The sequence below is a fragment of the Myiozetetes cayanensis genome, unplaced genomic scaffold (genome assembly GCF_022539395.1).
Source record: "Myiozetetes cayanensis isolate MyiCay16 unplaced genomic scaffold, myiCay2020 scf5-8, whole genome shotgun sequence".
Lineage (NCBI taxonomy): Eukaryota > Metazoa > Chordata > Aves > Passeriformes > Tyrannidae > Myiozetetes > Myiozetetes cayanensis.
The window spans coordinates 1-15,013 of record NW_026087742.1 but is presented as its reverse complement, the minus strand read 5'-3'; the positions used below and the strand labels follow the sequence as shown (position 1 = coordinate 15,013).

At 50.0% G+C, this 15,013-nt stretch overlaps 2 protein-coding genes and 1 long non-coding RNA gene across 3 annotated transcripts in view; all 3 read right to left on the bottom strand.

Annotated features, from left to right (window-relative positions):
• GABRR3 (gamma-aminobutyric acid type A receptor subunit rho3) overlaps positions 1-4,499 on the bottom strand; it is a 37,879-nt gene extending 33,380 nt beyond the window's left edge. The window contains exon 1 of the mRNA XM_050333568.1: positions 3,981-4,499. The gene's annotated coding sequence lies outside the window, so the exon portion shown is untranslated. The remainder of the gene's footprint in view (positions 1-3,980) is intronic.
• An 802-nt stretch (positions 4,500-5,301) lies between these two features.
• On the bottom strand, positions 5,302-9,375 carry CENPA (centromere protein A). The gene is made up of 4 exons (XM_050334095.1): positions 9,302-9,375; positions 8,252-8,393; positions 7,278-7,355; positions 5,302-5,920 (listed from the first exon to the last, which is right to left on the bottom strand). Exons 1-4 carry the CDS (start codon positions 9,373-9,375, stop codon positions 5,786-5,788), a joined length of 429 nt encoding a protein of 142 aa, XP_050190052.1. The 3' UTR covers positions 5,302-5,785.
• A 1,363-nt stretch (positions 9,376-10,738) lies between these two features.
• On the bottom strand, positions 10,739-14,343 carry LOC126649538 (uncharacterized). The gene is made up of 3 exons (XR_007631068.1): positions 12,526-14,343; positions 11,564-11,789; positions 10,739-10,928 (listed from the first exon to the last, which is right to left on the bottom strand). It is a non-coding gene; the product is annotated as an uncharacterized LOC126649538 (long non-coding RNA).
• Positions 14,344-15,013: the final 670 nt, after the last annotated feature.

Genomic DNA, 15,013 nt, shown 5'->3' with positions numbered 1-15,013 from the left:
CGGATTTGGATCCCTGTGTGGTGGGATTCTCTCTCTCTGAGAGGGCGCCCCCGTCCCTGTTGGACGGCTCAGGGGGGACTCCTGCAGCACAGATTCCAAATATTCAAACGAAATTTTGAAGGCAATTAAGCAAATAAACTACTGCAGTTCCCCGTAATTTTCGTGCATGAACTCCGAAGACTTGCTCGGGGAGAGAGCAAGTGATTAAGGAACCCGCCCGGCTTGCAACCGGGTGGGGCCGCTCGACTTAAGTCGTGCGAAGGCTTACTCAGGAGTAGTAAGTATAATAGTGGGTGCCGTCCGGTTGGGGAAGGGACCGTTTGGCTAGGAGCTGAACGAAGACTTACCCAGGGAGAGGTAAGTATTTTGCGGATCCCCCTTTCGGTTTGGGAGGGGGTCCCGGAGTGCGAATAACTGAGACATCCGTCGGGACAAAGCGAGTGCGGACCTTCTGGTAGTGGGTTCCCCGTATCCAGCGAGAGACCGGGCCACGAAAGAGGGAAAGCGAGTGAAGTGTGTGTGTGTGTGTGTGTGTGTGTGTGTAGGCACTCCGGAAGATGGGACAAATAATGAGTAGAATTTTTGCTCCCATGGGTAATTCTGAGGTGGAATTGCCTGAAATACCCCTGAATAGTCCCTTGGGAATAATGATAAGATACTGGAATGATTACTCCTCTGGAGGAGGGAAGTCAAGGGAGAAAATGGTACATTATTGTACGGAAGTCTGGGGAGGAAAGCAGATAAGGCGAGACTATTTATATTGGCCAGTCTATGGTGCATTTGAGGATTGGATGTGTCAGGTTCTGAACATCTATGTTAATAGTAAGGAACCCTTCTGTGCAGAAGAGAGCGAATACGCTAGCATATGGATTAGGTCAGACACTAGAACCCTGTTTGGAAACTTGCCGTCTTGTCCCGCCCCTGCCGCCGCGCGGGAATCTTCCCATTACCCCGCCCCCTCTGCTGAGGCGGGGGACTTGCTGTCTTGTCCCACCCCTGCCGCCGCGCGGGAACTATCAGCCATGCCTTCTGCCCCGCCGCTAGACGGCTTCCCCTCCCCTGCCGCGGTACCAGAACTCTCTTCTCCATCCACACTCCCGGTTACTGAGCAGATGTGGCTATACCCTTTAAGGGAGATTGCCATGGGAGGACGCCAACAAGGGATAGGATTCGTGTCGGTCCCCTTAAATTCAGGGGATGTTAGAGAATTTAAAAAGGAAATGGGGAATTTATTAGAAGACCCCCTAGGTGTAGCTGAGAGGTTTGATCAATTTTTGGGTCCTAATATATACACATGGGATGAAATGCAAGCAATATTAGGAATATTATTTACAGCTGAGGAGCGGGAAATGATCAGAAGGGCAGGGATGAGAAACTGGAACCAAAGGTATCAACAAGGACCAGCTGCAGACATAAAGTGGCCCCTTCAGAGGCCCAACTGGGATAACCAGGACCCAGCCCATAGGAATCATATGTCTGATTTACGAGCAATCATAGTGCAGGGCATTAGGGAAGCAGTCCCTAGGGGGCAGAATATTAATAAGGCATTTAGAGAACAACAAAAAAAGGATGAGATCCCTACTGATTTGTTGGAAAGGTTAAGAAAGAGCTTACAGCTCTATTCCGGTCTAGACCCCGATACTCCAATAGGGCAAGCTTTACTCAAAACACAGTTTGTAGCAAAATCATGGGAAGATATTAGAAAGAAGTTGGAAAAAATTGAGGATTGGCAAGAGCGAGGGTTAGATGAATTATTGAGAGAGGCTCAGAAGGTATATGTACGAAGGGATGAGGAAAGTCAGAGGAAACAGGCAAGGATTTTTATGACAACAGTGAGGGAGGGACGAAAAGAGGATTACAAGCAGAGACGTGGGACCCCTCGTGGGTCTGACAAACGAGCAATCCCAAATAATCAGAAACAGACAAGTCAGACAGAAGCAGAATGCTATTACTGCCACAAGAAAGGACATATAAAAAGACATTGCAGGAAGTGTATGCAGGATGAGCAAGTATTTCAAGAGGATTAGGGGTGTCAGGGGCTCTATTTGCTGGGGACCAGGACAAATACAGAGCCCTTGATAAAACTAAAATTAGGTCCCCAGCAACAAGAGATTGAGTTCTTAGTAGACTCTGGAGCAGAGAGATCGACTGTTCAGAAGGTACCTTGGGGCTGTGTAGAATCCTCAGATTCAGTACAAGTTATAGGGGCAAAAGGAGAACCATTTAAGGTACCCCTTATTAAAAATGTAGAAATAGAGACTCCTAAGAAGTATGTTGTAGGATCATTCTTGTTAGTCCCTGAAGCAGAATATAATTTATTGGGAAGAGATTTAATGATTGAATTAGGAATAGGCTTGGAAGCAAAAGAACATGGGTTACAAGTTAAGTTATATACCCTTACAGTTGAAGATATGGAAAAGATAAACCCTGAAGTCTGGTATACTCCAGACTCTGTGGGAAAACTAAATATAAAACCATTTGAAGTTGATATTCAAAATCCTGAGGAAAAATTTGGGAAGAACGGGGACTAATTAATACACAGGGAAAGGGATTAATTCATGATACTCTAATAAAAGAAACATTAAAAGCTTTGAGGAAGCCGGAAAAAGTTGCTGTAGTACATGTAAAAGGTCACCAAAAAGGATTCAAAGCCACAGTTAGGGGAAATAATCTAGCAGATGAAGAAGCAAAAAGAGCAACTTTATTAGTATTAAATAACTCAAACCCCGAAAATTTAAATCTCCCTAAAAGCTTTAGCAACCAAGAAAAAGAAAAATTACAACAAGTAGGGGCGAAAGAAGAAAATAATAAATGGATGTTATCAGATGGTCGAGAAATACTCCCTAAGGGCCTTGCTCAAAGGATTATGGCTAAATTACATGAACAAACACATTGGGGAACACAAGCTTTAATAGATCAATTCGAAAATAAATATGTTTGTGTTGGGGCATATGGAATTGCAAAAAGAATTCTAGAGGGATGCCTAACTTGCCAAAAAGTGAACAAAAGGCAACTGAGAGAGAGGATTCAAGGAGGCCGAGAGATAGCTAAAAGACCCTTTGAGAAAATACAAGCAGACTTTACTGAATTACCCAAAGTAGGGAGGTACTGTTACTTATTAGTATTAGTAGACCATCTTACTCATTTTGTAGAAGCTTTTCCTGTAGCACGATGTACGGCCAAAACAGTAATTAAGATCTTATTAGAAGAAATAATTCCGAGATACGGTATTGTAACTATCATAGATTACCATTAGCTCTATTGCATATTCGGACCCAACCGCGTACTGATACAGGAATCTCACCATTCGAAATGATATATGGGATGCCATATGATTTTGGTAGCCCTCTAGAACATCCAAAAATAGAGGATACTTTTCTAAGAGAATATGTAATTGAATTAATGAAGAGAAGACAGGAGTTAAGAAAAAAAGGATTAGTAGCTCAGAGACCTCCTTTAGATATAGCAATACATAGAATTCAACCTGGAGATCAGGTATTAATAAAGACCTGGAAAGAATCCTCATTAACCCCTTGTTGGGAAGGGCCCTTTGTTGTTCTTCTTACCACAGATACAGCAATTCGTACTGCTGAAAAAGGCTGGACTCATGCATCGAGAGTTAAAGGACCGGTAGAATTATCTTCCCCATAGTGGATTATAACATCCAAACCAGGATTTTGGGGGTCCCGGGGTGGATTTGGGATCTTTTTGGGGGCCCCGGAGTGATTTTGGGGTGATTTGGGGTCATATTGGAGGTCCCAGGGTAGATTTTGGGGGTCCCGGGGTGGATTCGGGGTCATTTTGGGGGTCCCGAGATGGATTTTGGGGGTCCTGGTGGATCTGGGATCATTTGGGGGTCCTGGAGTGATTTTGGGGTGATTTTGGGTCATATTGGGGGTCCAGGGGTGGATTTGGGGTCATTTAGGGGTGATTTTGGGGTTATTTGGGGTCATTTGGGGGGGGTCAGGTGCAGACAGCACCGTTCCCAACCATTGCCTTTATTTCCTGCCCGGAACGTCATTGGTTTGGTGTCCAAAGGCCCGCGCTGAAATGGCCTGTCTGGGTCCCCGGATGGACTAAGAATGAAGATTCCTCAAAGACAAAAGGTGCCAGCGCAGGAAGCTCCATTTGTGCATGGAGTGCCAAGGGTGGCTCACCGACTGCACAGGAGAGTTGGAGGCTAAGGGCTTTTTTTCTGGCACCTTTATACTGGTCTGACAGTGGGTTATACTGGGCTGTACTGGGTTATACTGCTCTGTGCTGGTTTATACTGGTCCCCACTGGTCTGTACTGGGTTATACTGGGCTGTACTGGCTTATATTGTTCTCCACTGGGCTGTACTGGGTTATACTGGTCCCCAGTGGGCTGTACTGGGTTATACTGGTCTGTACTGGGTCATACTGGTCCCATAGTGGGCTATACCAGGCTGTACTGGTTTATACTGGTCTCCAGGAGGTTATACTGGGCTGTACTGGGTTTTACTGGTCTCCAGTGAGCTGTACTGGTTATACTGGACTGTACTGGGTTATACTGGTCCCCACTGGGCTATACTGGGTTATACTTGTCCCCACTGGGTTGTACTGGGTTATACTGGTCTCCAGTGAGCTGTACTGGGTTATACTGGACTGTACTGGTTTATACTGGTCCCCAGTGAGCTGTACTGGGTTATACTGGTCTGTACTGGGTTATACTGGTCTGTACTGGGTTATACTGGGCTGTACTGGTTTATACTGGCCTCCAGGAGGTTTTACTCGTCTCCAGTGGGTTATACTGGTCATGACTGGGTTATACTGGTCCCCACTGGGCTGTACTGGGTTATACTTGTCCACACTGGGTTGTACTGGGTTATACTGGTCTCCAGTGGGTTATACTGGGCTGTACTGGTTTATACTGGTCTCCAGTGGGTTCAAAATCTTTATTGGGGGGGGAGTGTCCCCAAATCGGGATGGGGGGTCCCCAAACTGGGAGGGGGGGAATCCAAACTGGCAGGGGGTGTCCCCAAACTGGGAGGTGGAGGGTCCTAAACTGGGAGGTGGAGGGTCCCAAACTGGGAGGGGGGTCCCAACCTGGGAGGGGGTCCCCAAATTTGGGGGTTCCATTTTGGGGGGGGTCTCATTTGGGGGTTCCATTTGAGGGGGGTCCCATTTTGGGGGGGGTCCCATTTGGGGGTTCCATTTTGGGGGGGGTCCCATTTGGGGGTTCCATTTGAGGGGGGTCCCATTTGAGGGGGGTCCCATTTTGAGGGGGTCCCATTTGGGGGTTCCATTTGGGGGTCCCATTTTGGGAGGCGTCCCATTTGGGGGTTCCATTTAGGGGTCTGATTTGGGGGGTCCCATTTGGTGGGTTCCATTTTGGGGGTCCCAATGGGGGAGGTCCCATTTTAGGGTTCCATTTGGAGGGGTCCCATTGAGGGGTCCAATTTGGGGGGTCCATTTAAGGGACCCATTTTGAGGGGGTCCCATTTAGGGGTTCCATTTGGGGGGTCCCATTTGGGGGTTCCATTTAGGGGTCTGATTTGGGGGGTTCCATTTGGCGGGTTCCATTTTGGGGGTTCCATTTGGGGGTCCCAATGGGGGAGGTCCCATTTGGGGGGTTCCTTTTTGGGGTCCTGTTTAGGGGGTCCCAATGCGGGGGTTCCATTTTGGGGTTCCCTTTGGGTGGTCCCATTTGTGGTGTCCATTTGGGGGGTCCCATTTGGGGATCCCATTTTGGGGAGGTCCCATTTGGGGGGTCCCACCATTTGGGGGTCCCATTTTGGAGGTCCCAGTGGGGGGGGGTCCCCCAATCAGACCCCCCCCCACTCGGGCCCCCGCAGGCGCCGCACGAGCTGCAGGTCCTTGGGGAACAGCGTGACCCTCCTGGCGTGCAGGGAGCACAGGTAGGCGTCTTCCAGGATCCTCACCAGGAACGCCTCGGCTGCCTGGACCCAAAAAATCAACAGGGGATCCCAAAATACCCAAAAAATACCCCTAAAATACCCCCAAAAACCCCTGAACATCCCAAACACCCCAAAACGCCCCCCGAGTCCTCCAGGAGTCTCACCAGGAACACCTCGGCTGCCTGAACCCAAAAAACACCCCAAAAATGAACAGAGGGACCCCAAAACCAAAAAAAAAACCCAAATACCCCAAAACACCCCAAAGAACCAAAACACCCCAAACCCCCCCAGCGTCTTCCAGGAGCCTCACCAGGAATGCCTTGGCTGCCTGAACCCAAAAAACACCCCAAAAAATGATCAGGGGACCCCAAAATACCCAAAAACCACCCCTAAAATACCCCAAAACCAACCAGAGATCCGAACACCCCCCCCCGAGTCCTCCAGGAGTCTCACCAGGAAAGATTTGGCCTCCTGGACCCCAGAAACACCCCAAAACTACCCAAAAAACACCCCAAAAATGATCATGGGACCCCAAAATACAAAAAAAAACCCCAAAAAATCATAAGGGGACCCAAAAAACACCCCTAAAATATCCCAAAACACCCAAACACCCCAAAAACCATCAAGGGGACCTCCAAAACTCCCCCAAACACCCCAAGCTCCCCAAAACCCCAACACCCAAAAACACCCCCCAAAAGTGATCAGGGGACCCCAAAATAGCCAAAAAACACCCCCAAAAACACTCAGGGGGAGCTCCAAAACCCCAAAAACACCCCCAAACACCCCAAAAACCATCAGGGGACCAAAAACACCCCAAAAACACTTCAGGGAGCCCCAGTCCCGCCCCAGCCCCCCAGGAACCCCTCAGCCCCCAAAACCCCCCAGCCCCGAAGACCCCCCAGCCCCCAAACCCCCTCTGTCCCCCTAATCCCCCTCAGGCCCCCCAAAAGCCCCTTTGGGATCCCCCAAACCTCCCCTGTCCCACCCTGTCCCCCAAAGACCCCCCAAACCTTCCCCCCATCCCCCAAGTCCCCCTTGGGACCCCCCAACCCCCCCAAACGCCCCCCAGGTCCCCACAAACCCCTGGGACCCCCAGAACCCCTTGGGACTCCCATAAACCCTTGGGACCCCCAGCCCCCCCCAACCCCCTTGTCCCTCCCAAACCCCCCAAACCCCTGAGACCCCCCCAAACCCCCCGTGGGACTCCCCAGGTCCCCAACCCCTCCTCGTCCCACTCAAACTCCCCCAAAGCCCCTGGGATCCCCCAACCCCCCAAGCCTCCCCGTGTCCTCCCAAACCCTCCTGGGACCCCCAAACCCAGTGGGACCCCCAAACACCCTAGGGCCCCCAAACACCCCTAGGGCTCCCCCAAACCCCCCCAAATTTCCCCCCCCATCACCTCCTGCAGGGCCAGCAGTGCCAGGCGCTGCCACCGATAATCGACCCCCCGGGTGAAGAGGAGGCAAAGCTCACGCACCTGGGGACATTTGGGGACACCCCTGGGGTCACCTCAGGGGTCGCAGGGTCACAGGGACACCCCTGGGGACACAGGGACATCATGGGGGACACCCCTGGGGACACTGGGGACATCATTGGAGACATTGTGGGGACATTGTGGACATCCCAGGGGTCACCTCAGGGGTCACAGGGACATTGGGGACATTGGGGGGACACTTTGGAACTTGGGGACATCATTGGGGTCACAGGGACGACCCCCCAGGTGAAGAGGAGGCAGAGCTCACCAACCTGGGGACATTGGGGACACCCCTGGGGACACAGGGACATCATTGGGGTCACAGGGACATCATTGGGGACACCCCTGGGGTCACAGGGACATTGGGGACACCTCAGGGGTCATTGGGGACATTGGGGGGACACTGGGGACACCACTGGGGTCACAGGGACACCTCAGGGGTCACAGGGATACCCCTGGGGTCACAGGGACATGGGGACATCATTGGGGACATTGGGGGGACACTGGGGACACCCCGGGGACATTTTGGGGTCAGTTTGGGGGTCCCAGGGTGTGTTTGGGGGTCCCAGAGGAGCTTTGGCGGTCCCAGGGGGGATTTGGGGTCAGTTTGGGGGTCCCAGGGTGGGTTTGGGATCAGTTTGGGGGTCCCAGGATGTTTTTTGGGGTCCCAGGGTGGGTTTTGGGGTCAGTTTGAGGATTTAGGGTCAGTTTTAGGGTCATTTTTGGGGTCTCCCCAGCCTGGAGAAAGGGGGCAGGGCTGAGCAGGAGGCGGGGGCTGCTCTGGGCTGGGTTTGGGGTCAGTTTGGGGTGGGTTTGGGGTCAGTTTGGGGTGGGTTTTTGGTGGGTTTGGGGTCAGTTTGAGGTTTTAGGATATATTTAGAGTTTTTTTAGGGTCTCACCAGGCGTGAAAAAGGTGCAGGTCTGAGCAAGAGGCGGGTGGTGCTCTGGTACCTCCGGATCTCCTTCAGCGCCCGCTGGCCCGGACGGAGCCCTGGGGGGATTTGTAGGGGATTTGTGGGGTTTTGGGGTTCTGGGGGGGACCTGTAGGGTTTGGGAGGCACAGGGGGGTCTGTAGGGGATTTATGGGGTCTGTAGGGACAGGGGGAATGTAGGGGATTTATGGGGTCTGTAGGGACAGGGGGGTCTGTAGGGGATTTATGGGGTCTGTAGGGACAGGGGGGTCTGTAGGGGGGTCTATAAAGGGTCGCTCGAGAGGTTTTTGGGGTCCATGGGGGGTTTGGGGTTTTTTGGGGGATTTTTGGGGTCCATGGAGGGGTTTTGGGGTTTTTTGGGGATTTTTGGGGTCCATGGGGGGTTTGGGGTCATGGGGGGATGGGGTCTGTAGGGTCTATAGGGGGTCTATGGGGGGTTGGGGATTTTTGGGGTCCATGGGAGGGTTTTGGGGGTCCATAGGGGTTTTGGTGTTTCTGAGGGTTTTGGAGTCTGTAAAGGGGTTTGGGGGTCGATAGGGGGAGTTTGGGGGGTTTTTGGGGTCTCTAGGGGGCTTTGGGGTGTTTTTGGGGATTTTGGGGTCTCTCAGGGGGTTTTGGGGTCTCTGGAGGGGTTGGGGAGGTTTTGGGGGTCTCTAGAGGGGTTTTGGGGGTCTATAGGGGGTTTTGGGGTCTCTAGGGGGTTTGGGGGTTTTCAGGGTCTCTAAGGGGGTTTTGGGGTGGTTTTGGGGTCTCTAGGGGGTTTTGGGGGGTTGGGGGTTTTTAGGGTCTCTAGGGGGGGTTTTGGGGTCCATAGGGGGTTTGGGGGTTTTCAGGGTCTCTAAGGGGTTTTGGGAGTCTCTAGGGGGTTTGGGGGTTTTTTTGGGTCTCTAGGGGGTTTGGGGTCCTAGGGTCAGGGTCTCTAGGGGTTTGGGGGGGTCTCTAGGGGTTTTGGGGTCTCTAGGGGGTTTTGGGGTGGTTTTACGGGTTTTGGTGTCTCCTCCCCCACTCACTCCGCACTCTTCTCCGCGGGGGCGATGGGGGAGGGCGGGGGCCAGGGGGCGGCGCCGCCGGGGGCGTTTGGGGCGGGCCATGGCGAGACCCCCGCGATGACGTCACTCCCCGGAGACCCCCGGCTTCACCGCCGTGACGTCACTCCCGGAGCTCCCAAATTCGCCGCAGTGACGTCACTCCCGGAGTCCCCAAAGTCGCCGCCGTTCGAATCTCCCGCCGCTCCGCGCCGAGCGTGACGACACTTCCGCAAAGCGCCGTCACTTCCGCTCTATCAGGCCACGCCCCCCCGGGCCACTCCGGCCTCGCCGGAGGCCGCGACTCGATGGTACCGGTAGGGTCATTCGCATAAATCTGCATTGGCCACGCCCACCGAGCGCGGAGGGCCCACTTTGGGACTGGAAGGGGCCCAGTTGGGACTGGGAAGATCCCAGTTTGGGACTGGGAGGGGCCCAGTTTGGTGGTCCCAGTTTGGGCTGGGATGGTCCCAGTATGGACTGAGAGGGGCCCAGTTTGGCACTGGGAGGGGCCCAGTTTGGGGATCCCAGTTTGGGACTGGGAGGGGCCCAGTTTGGGACTGGGAGGGGCCCAGTTTGGCACTGGGAGGGGCCCAGTTTGGCACTGGGAGGGGCCCAGTTTGGCACTGGGAGGGGCCCAGTTTGGCACTGGGAGGGGCCCAGTTTGGTGATCCCAGTATGGACTGAGAGGGTCCCAGTTTGGCACTGGGAGGGGCCCAGTTTGGCACTGGGAGGGGCCCAGTTTGGTGATCCCAGTTTGGGACTGGGATAGTCCCAGTTTGGTCTGGGAGGGGCCCAGTTTGGGACTGAGAGGGGCCCAGTTTGGTGATCCCAGTTTGGTGATCCCAGTTTGGGACTGGGATGGTCCCAGTTTGGACTGGGAGGGGCCCAGTTTGGGACTGAGAGGGGCTCAGTTTGGGACTGGGAAGCTCCATGTGTGCATGGAGTGCCAAGGCTGGAACTTCTTTTGTTTGGTGGAAAGCAGGAAAAAATAGAAAACTACACAGTTACATACAAGTACAGGCAAGTACTATTCTGACTAGACATTTCAGATTACTTTGATGTAGTGACAAGAAGAATCATAAACCCACGTAAGGTTGTGCAAGACAACACAAACTGACCCCACCCAAGCATTACATTAATAGAGATAAATTTCAGAAGTTCACAAGTGTCCTACTTTACTCTTTGTTTACACTTTTGAACAGTCTAACTATAACTCTGTTTATAGGATGGAGGTATCTGTGACGCTGCCGCTGCCATCACATGTATGAAACACGGAGGATGGTGCTAATGAAGCAAAGAACCACAGTCAAATCTTAGCTTATATATTTGTGCCAGTCATTCAAGTTATAGGTCAAGTCTTCATTTAACTATTTAAGAACCACTATTCTCTCACTACTCAAAGTCACATACCAGTCTTTGACATTGGTAGGGAAGAAGGAGCCTTTCATCATTGCAAATGTGGAAAGTGGAGATCGCAGGATATTGGCACACCACAGCAGAGGAATCCAGGTGTCAAAAAGGATGGTGGGGCAGAAGAAGTGGAAGTCATGCAAACCAAAGCATGTGAGTAATGATCCAGCCCTGAAGTCCACTGAGTTCATATTTATTCACTACACCTAAAATAGGAAGAAAAAATGGACTGTTTAGCGACACTACATTCATACAGCTTTTTATTAATATACAGAAGTTCAAGCAAGTGCTCCTGAAATGACCTCACTTTTCTGAAGGTTACCTTAGGCTCTGCTGTAACCATTAGGCTTTATGAGGCTCAGTTTTCTCAGGGGGTAGGACAATTGGTAACTAGATTCAGGTCCTTATCCTTTTATTTTGAGATTCATCTCTGTTAGAAGTATTTTCCAACTTGGAAAAAAAAATGGAGTGGTTTGGTAAGCTTGAAGGTATTTCACACATAGAAGTCCTATTTCATTTGACAGCCTTCTTTTGGCTGCCTGTCTCTAGAAAATATCAGCCCTTCTGCAGTGCTTTCTTGGGTATGAATTTAAAACAAATGAGTATTGTTTTTCTAGAGTAACTTCATCAAGGATTACATCACACAAGGGATACTGGTGTATATTCCCTACACGCCTCTTTTTCCAGTCCATAAGCTTCACTTGGATTCCAAAGCCATGCAAAGTGAGAAACACCAAAGAGGAAAGGCCAGGGCTACATTCCACTACCCTTGGTGCAAAAGGATTCATCCAAGAGCTGTGAAAAACCAGACCCTTCATCAGTTCAGAACTCAATCATGTACCTGGAAAGCCATCCAAAGGCAATAGATGCCAGTAGCCCGCTTGGTCAGCATAGGTGTCTTGTTCCAGATGTCAGGCAGACATATGTTCCCTGGGAGCAAGTCCCTGAGGGGATCAGTCAGAGAGTACTGGCACTGCTCACAGGACATGGTGAAGAAGTAATCCACCATCCATGGGGCAAACAGGAGCAGGAAAAGGATGCTTGCCAAGGAAAACCAGTCCACTGCCCTGCAAGCCAAAACACAGCAGTTTTTTCCCTAGTTTTCAGATAGAGAAGAGATTTCATTACACCAGACATTCCCTTCAGGGGACCTTCCAGACTAACCCGATGAAAACTGAGAATGTGTTCAAGGGCACAGACATTTCCTTGGGTCAAACATAAAACATTTAGCACACAACACGCTTGACCAGCTCTAGCCATGATTGCCATCAAAGCCGTGAAGTCTGTAAGAATAGGCTGCTTTCTGGAGGGGAGCTACTGTCTAATGTTTTGCTCTCTGTAAAGCCACAGACAGCCGTGGCTGTTTCCAGCTGCAATACAACACCCCACCAACACCTGCCCAGCGCGGGGAGAACAGGGTTATCAGTCATCAATCCTGCTACAGCGGGAGTTTCCAGATGGGAATACACAGGTGCTGGCATACCTGCTTTCCAAAGCTCAGGAGATATTTTGTTCCTTGAAGGAACTAAAAATTTTCCCAGTTTTTATGATTCACTTTCCTTTTTTGCAAGGAGGACTGTGTTTTAGCCCAAGCCACCTGGCAAACTCTCAGCCTTAAAAATCTTGAAGGACTCTCCTTTGGCATCTGTTGCTACAGGAGATTTTCCATGAGCTTTCCAGAGCAGGGCACTACAACACTCTGTTATTAACAGAGGGAAGTTTAACAGGAATGGAGCAACTTGAGGAGGAAGTATGAACCACTTGGAAATACAAGGACTCATTAGGGTCATCAGCTTCTCTCACCATGCTCTCCCCAACTGGACTTGAGATGGTTGAGTATCATTTTGGTTGGGTTTGTGTTTTCTTTCTTGAGCAATTTTTTCTCCTGATGGGCTGTCACGATGTCTTCTAGGAATGAAAATATTCATTGCATTACTCCAGTGTGGTGGTTCTCCCCCAGCTGGCCTGGGGGATTCGGGAAGAGTTAAAGCTAAGTAGGAACCTTTGTTCAGGGGAGAATTACGCCCGGACCCGGAAGTTGTAACAATATGGTTTTCCGGTAAAATGTGCTGAGCACAGCAAAATGTGTTTCGTGACATGCACAGTAAGCAGAGTTATATAACACCGTTAGTGGCCAATGGAAGAATATTTATGTATGTGAGAACCAGTGGAGAGTTGACATGTGTAGCCTAAAAAGTGTATAAAAGTAGCAGACATCGCGCAATAAAGTGTTCCAGCCTCTGGATCCATAAGGATTTGTGTCGTGTCCCGCCTTGACCCGCGACACTCCAGCCCATTCTCAGTAACGCCTACAGCTCCACAAGAGAAACATAACTAAAAGTTATGAAAAACTCTTCTATAGCTGTCTCATCACATGAAATTTGGGGGTGGAGGGAAGGAAGGAAAAAACCCTTAGCAATTCCTTATGAACTTAGATTCAGCAAAACATAATCAAAACACTGATGGCAAACTAACCCATTAAACTTCTTGCTAACTGGAAATTTCTTTCAAGACGTAATCTAGAATACATGGTTTAGTCTTGATTGTGTGAGATGCCAAAGGAAAGTAAAAGGTTTCACCGCATTCTTACAAACCTCTGACAATCAATTCCTATATCTAACTGCCTTCCTTAATTAGAGACATGGCTACTGTTGTAACATTATCTGTACGGGCCCCTGGTAACGAGGTACTTTGGCCCAGACCCCTTGCTCCAGATGTGCCAGCTACACCAAAGAAAACAAGAGAGACTCTCATCCAAGTCAAAAAGCAGCTATTATGGCAGTTGACACTCTGTGGGGTTTAGCACTGGAGCTGAATCTCTGTGGGATCTCTGGGACACAACAGTGTATTTAATGAATGGTGCCGTTTCTGAACTTCCCGGGGCAGGTTGCAATTGGCTACTGAGGCCGAAAGAGTTAGTCTGGAAAGCTGATCAAACAGCAACGAATGTTTCTTCTACCACAGATTTGAAAATAGTCACTTAGGAAAACCTGAGGGACTTGTAAAATTCACAAAGCTCGAAGCCTGCTCAGCATACCTGATTCCTCATCTCCACCCATCATCAGGAACTGGGCTCTCTCCTCTTTCAGGCTCTCATCTGTGTACACTGTATTAAGGCCTCCTAACTTCTTAAGAAAAGTAGCATTAGAAGCTCACATTTCTGCAAAGGTTTCCTTAGCAGATGGGTTTAAAAGCCAACTTTTGTTGCCATGACCAATGAATGCAGAGCTGTGCTAGAGAGCCAAAGGTTATTTCTGTTGCTGGCTTTGCTACACTCTCTAAGAACTTCTGTCCAGATCAGTGCTGGCAACAAGAATTCCAGTTTAACCCCTGTTTCATTGTTCAGGCTTTGCATTTCAAGAATGGTGAATACCTATTGGAAACTCTGAAAGGCTTGGAAGGAACAGCCTCCGAAAATATTTTTGCTTATTTCTGAGGGAGAATTTTCAAACCTCTCTTTTGAGGATGCAAAGAGTTGAACGACTTGTACAATTGTAAATAAAAATCAAAACATTTGCTCTGATTAATGTCTTAACTTATATTTGGCTAAATAGTTCTTTTATTGTTGCCTTCTTTAAAAAATATAACCCATAAGCAGAAAGGTCATCTCATCAAGTGTTGGAATCTTTTAAGTCCACTTGTTGCCACAGAACAATAGCATGCAAATATTGCATCCAAAGATACAGAATCTTAGACAGATACACACAAATATACATATATATATATATGTATACAAATACACACAGAAAAGTTTGGAGTTCTTGATGAGAGTTCTACACGGGGAATGAACAGAGGACTGGTTTTGTGTGTCATACAAGTGTGGTGACCATGAACATATGCTCTGAGCTTTGATTTATTGCCCGTCTTTGTAACTGCCTGCCTTCCCTCTGGGGAGAACACAGGCCTGTATTTTGCATGGTCTTTTTTGTTTGACTTTGCAGTGTAGACTAGGGGCAGAAGATTTTTTGGAGCCAAATCATTTGATCCAGATTCAGTTCCTTTATTGGTGCATGAAAATCAGGAGCTGGACTCCACGGTCCCGAGGGGACCCTCCCACCTCAGCACGTTCCACGATTCCATCCAGTCCAACTGTCCGAGTCCAGCACCGCCCCGGGAACCCCTAAACCACTAAACCCTGTCACTCATCGCCAGATCCAGGCGCCTCTGAAACACCTCCCGGGCTGCTGACTCCACCTGGGCAACCTATGCCAGTGCCTGAGCACCCAAAAAACACATCTCCAGCAGCTGACCTGAATCTCCCCTGCCTCAGCCTCAGGCCATTTCCCTGCTC

Coding starts and splice junctions, on each gene's coding strand:
- CENPA (XM_050334095.1), bottom strand. CDS start 9,375: ATGGCCCGCCCCAAACGCCCCCGGCGGCGCCGCCCCCTGGCCCCCGCC. Junction 8,394..9,301: donor CATCGCCCCCGCGGAGAAGA/GTGCGGAGTGAG, acceptor CAAACCCTACAG/GTCCCCCCCAGAACCCCAAA. Junction 7,356..8,251: donor CTGCACCTTTTTCACGCCTG/GTGAGACCCTAA, acceptor AAATGTCCCCAG/GTGCGTGAGCTTTGCCTCCT.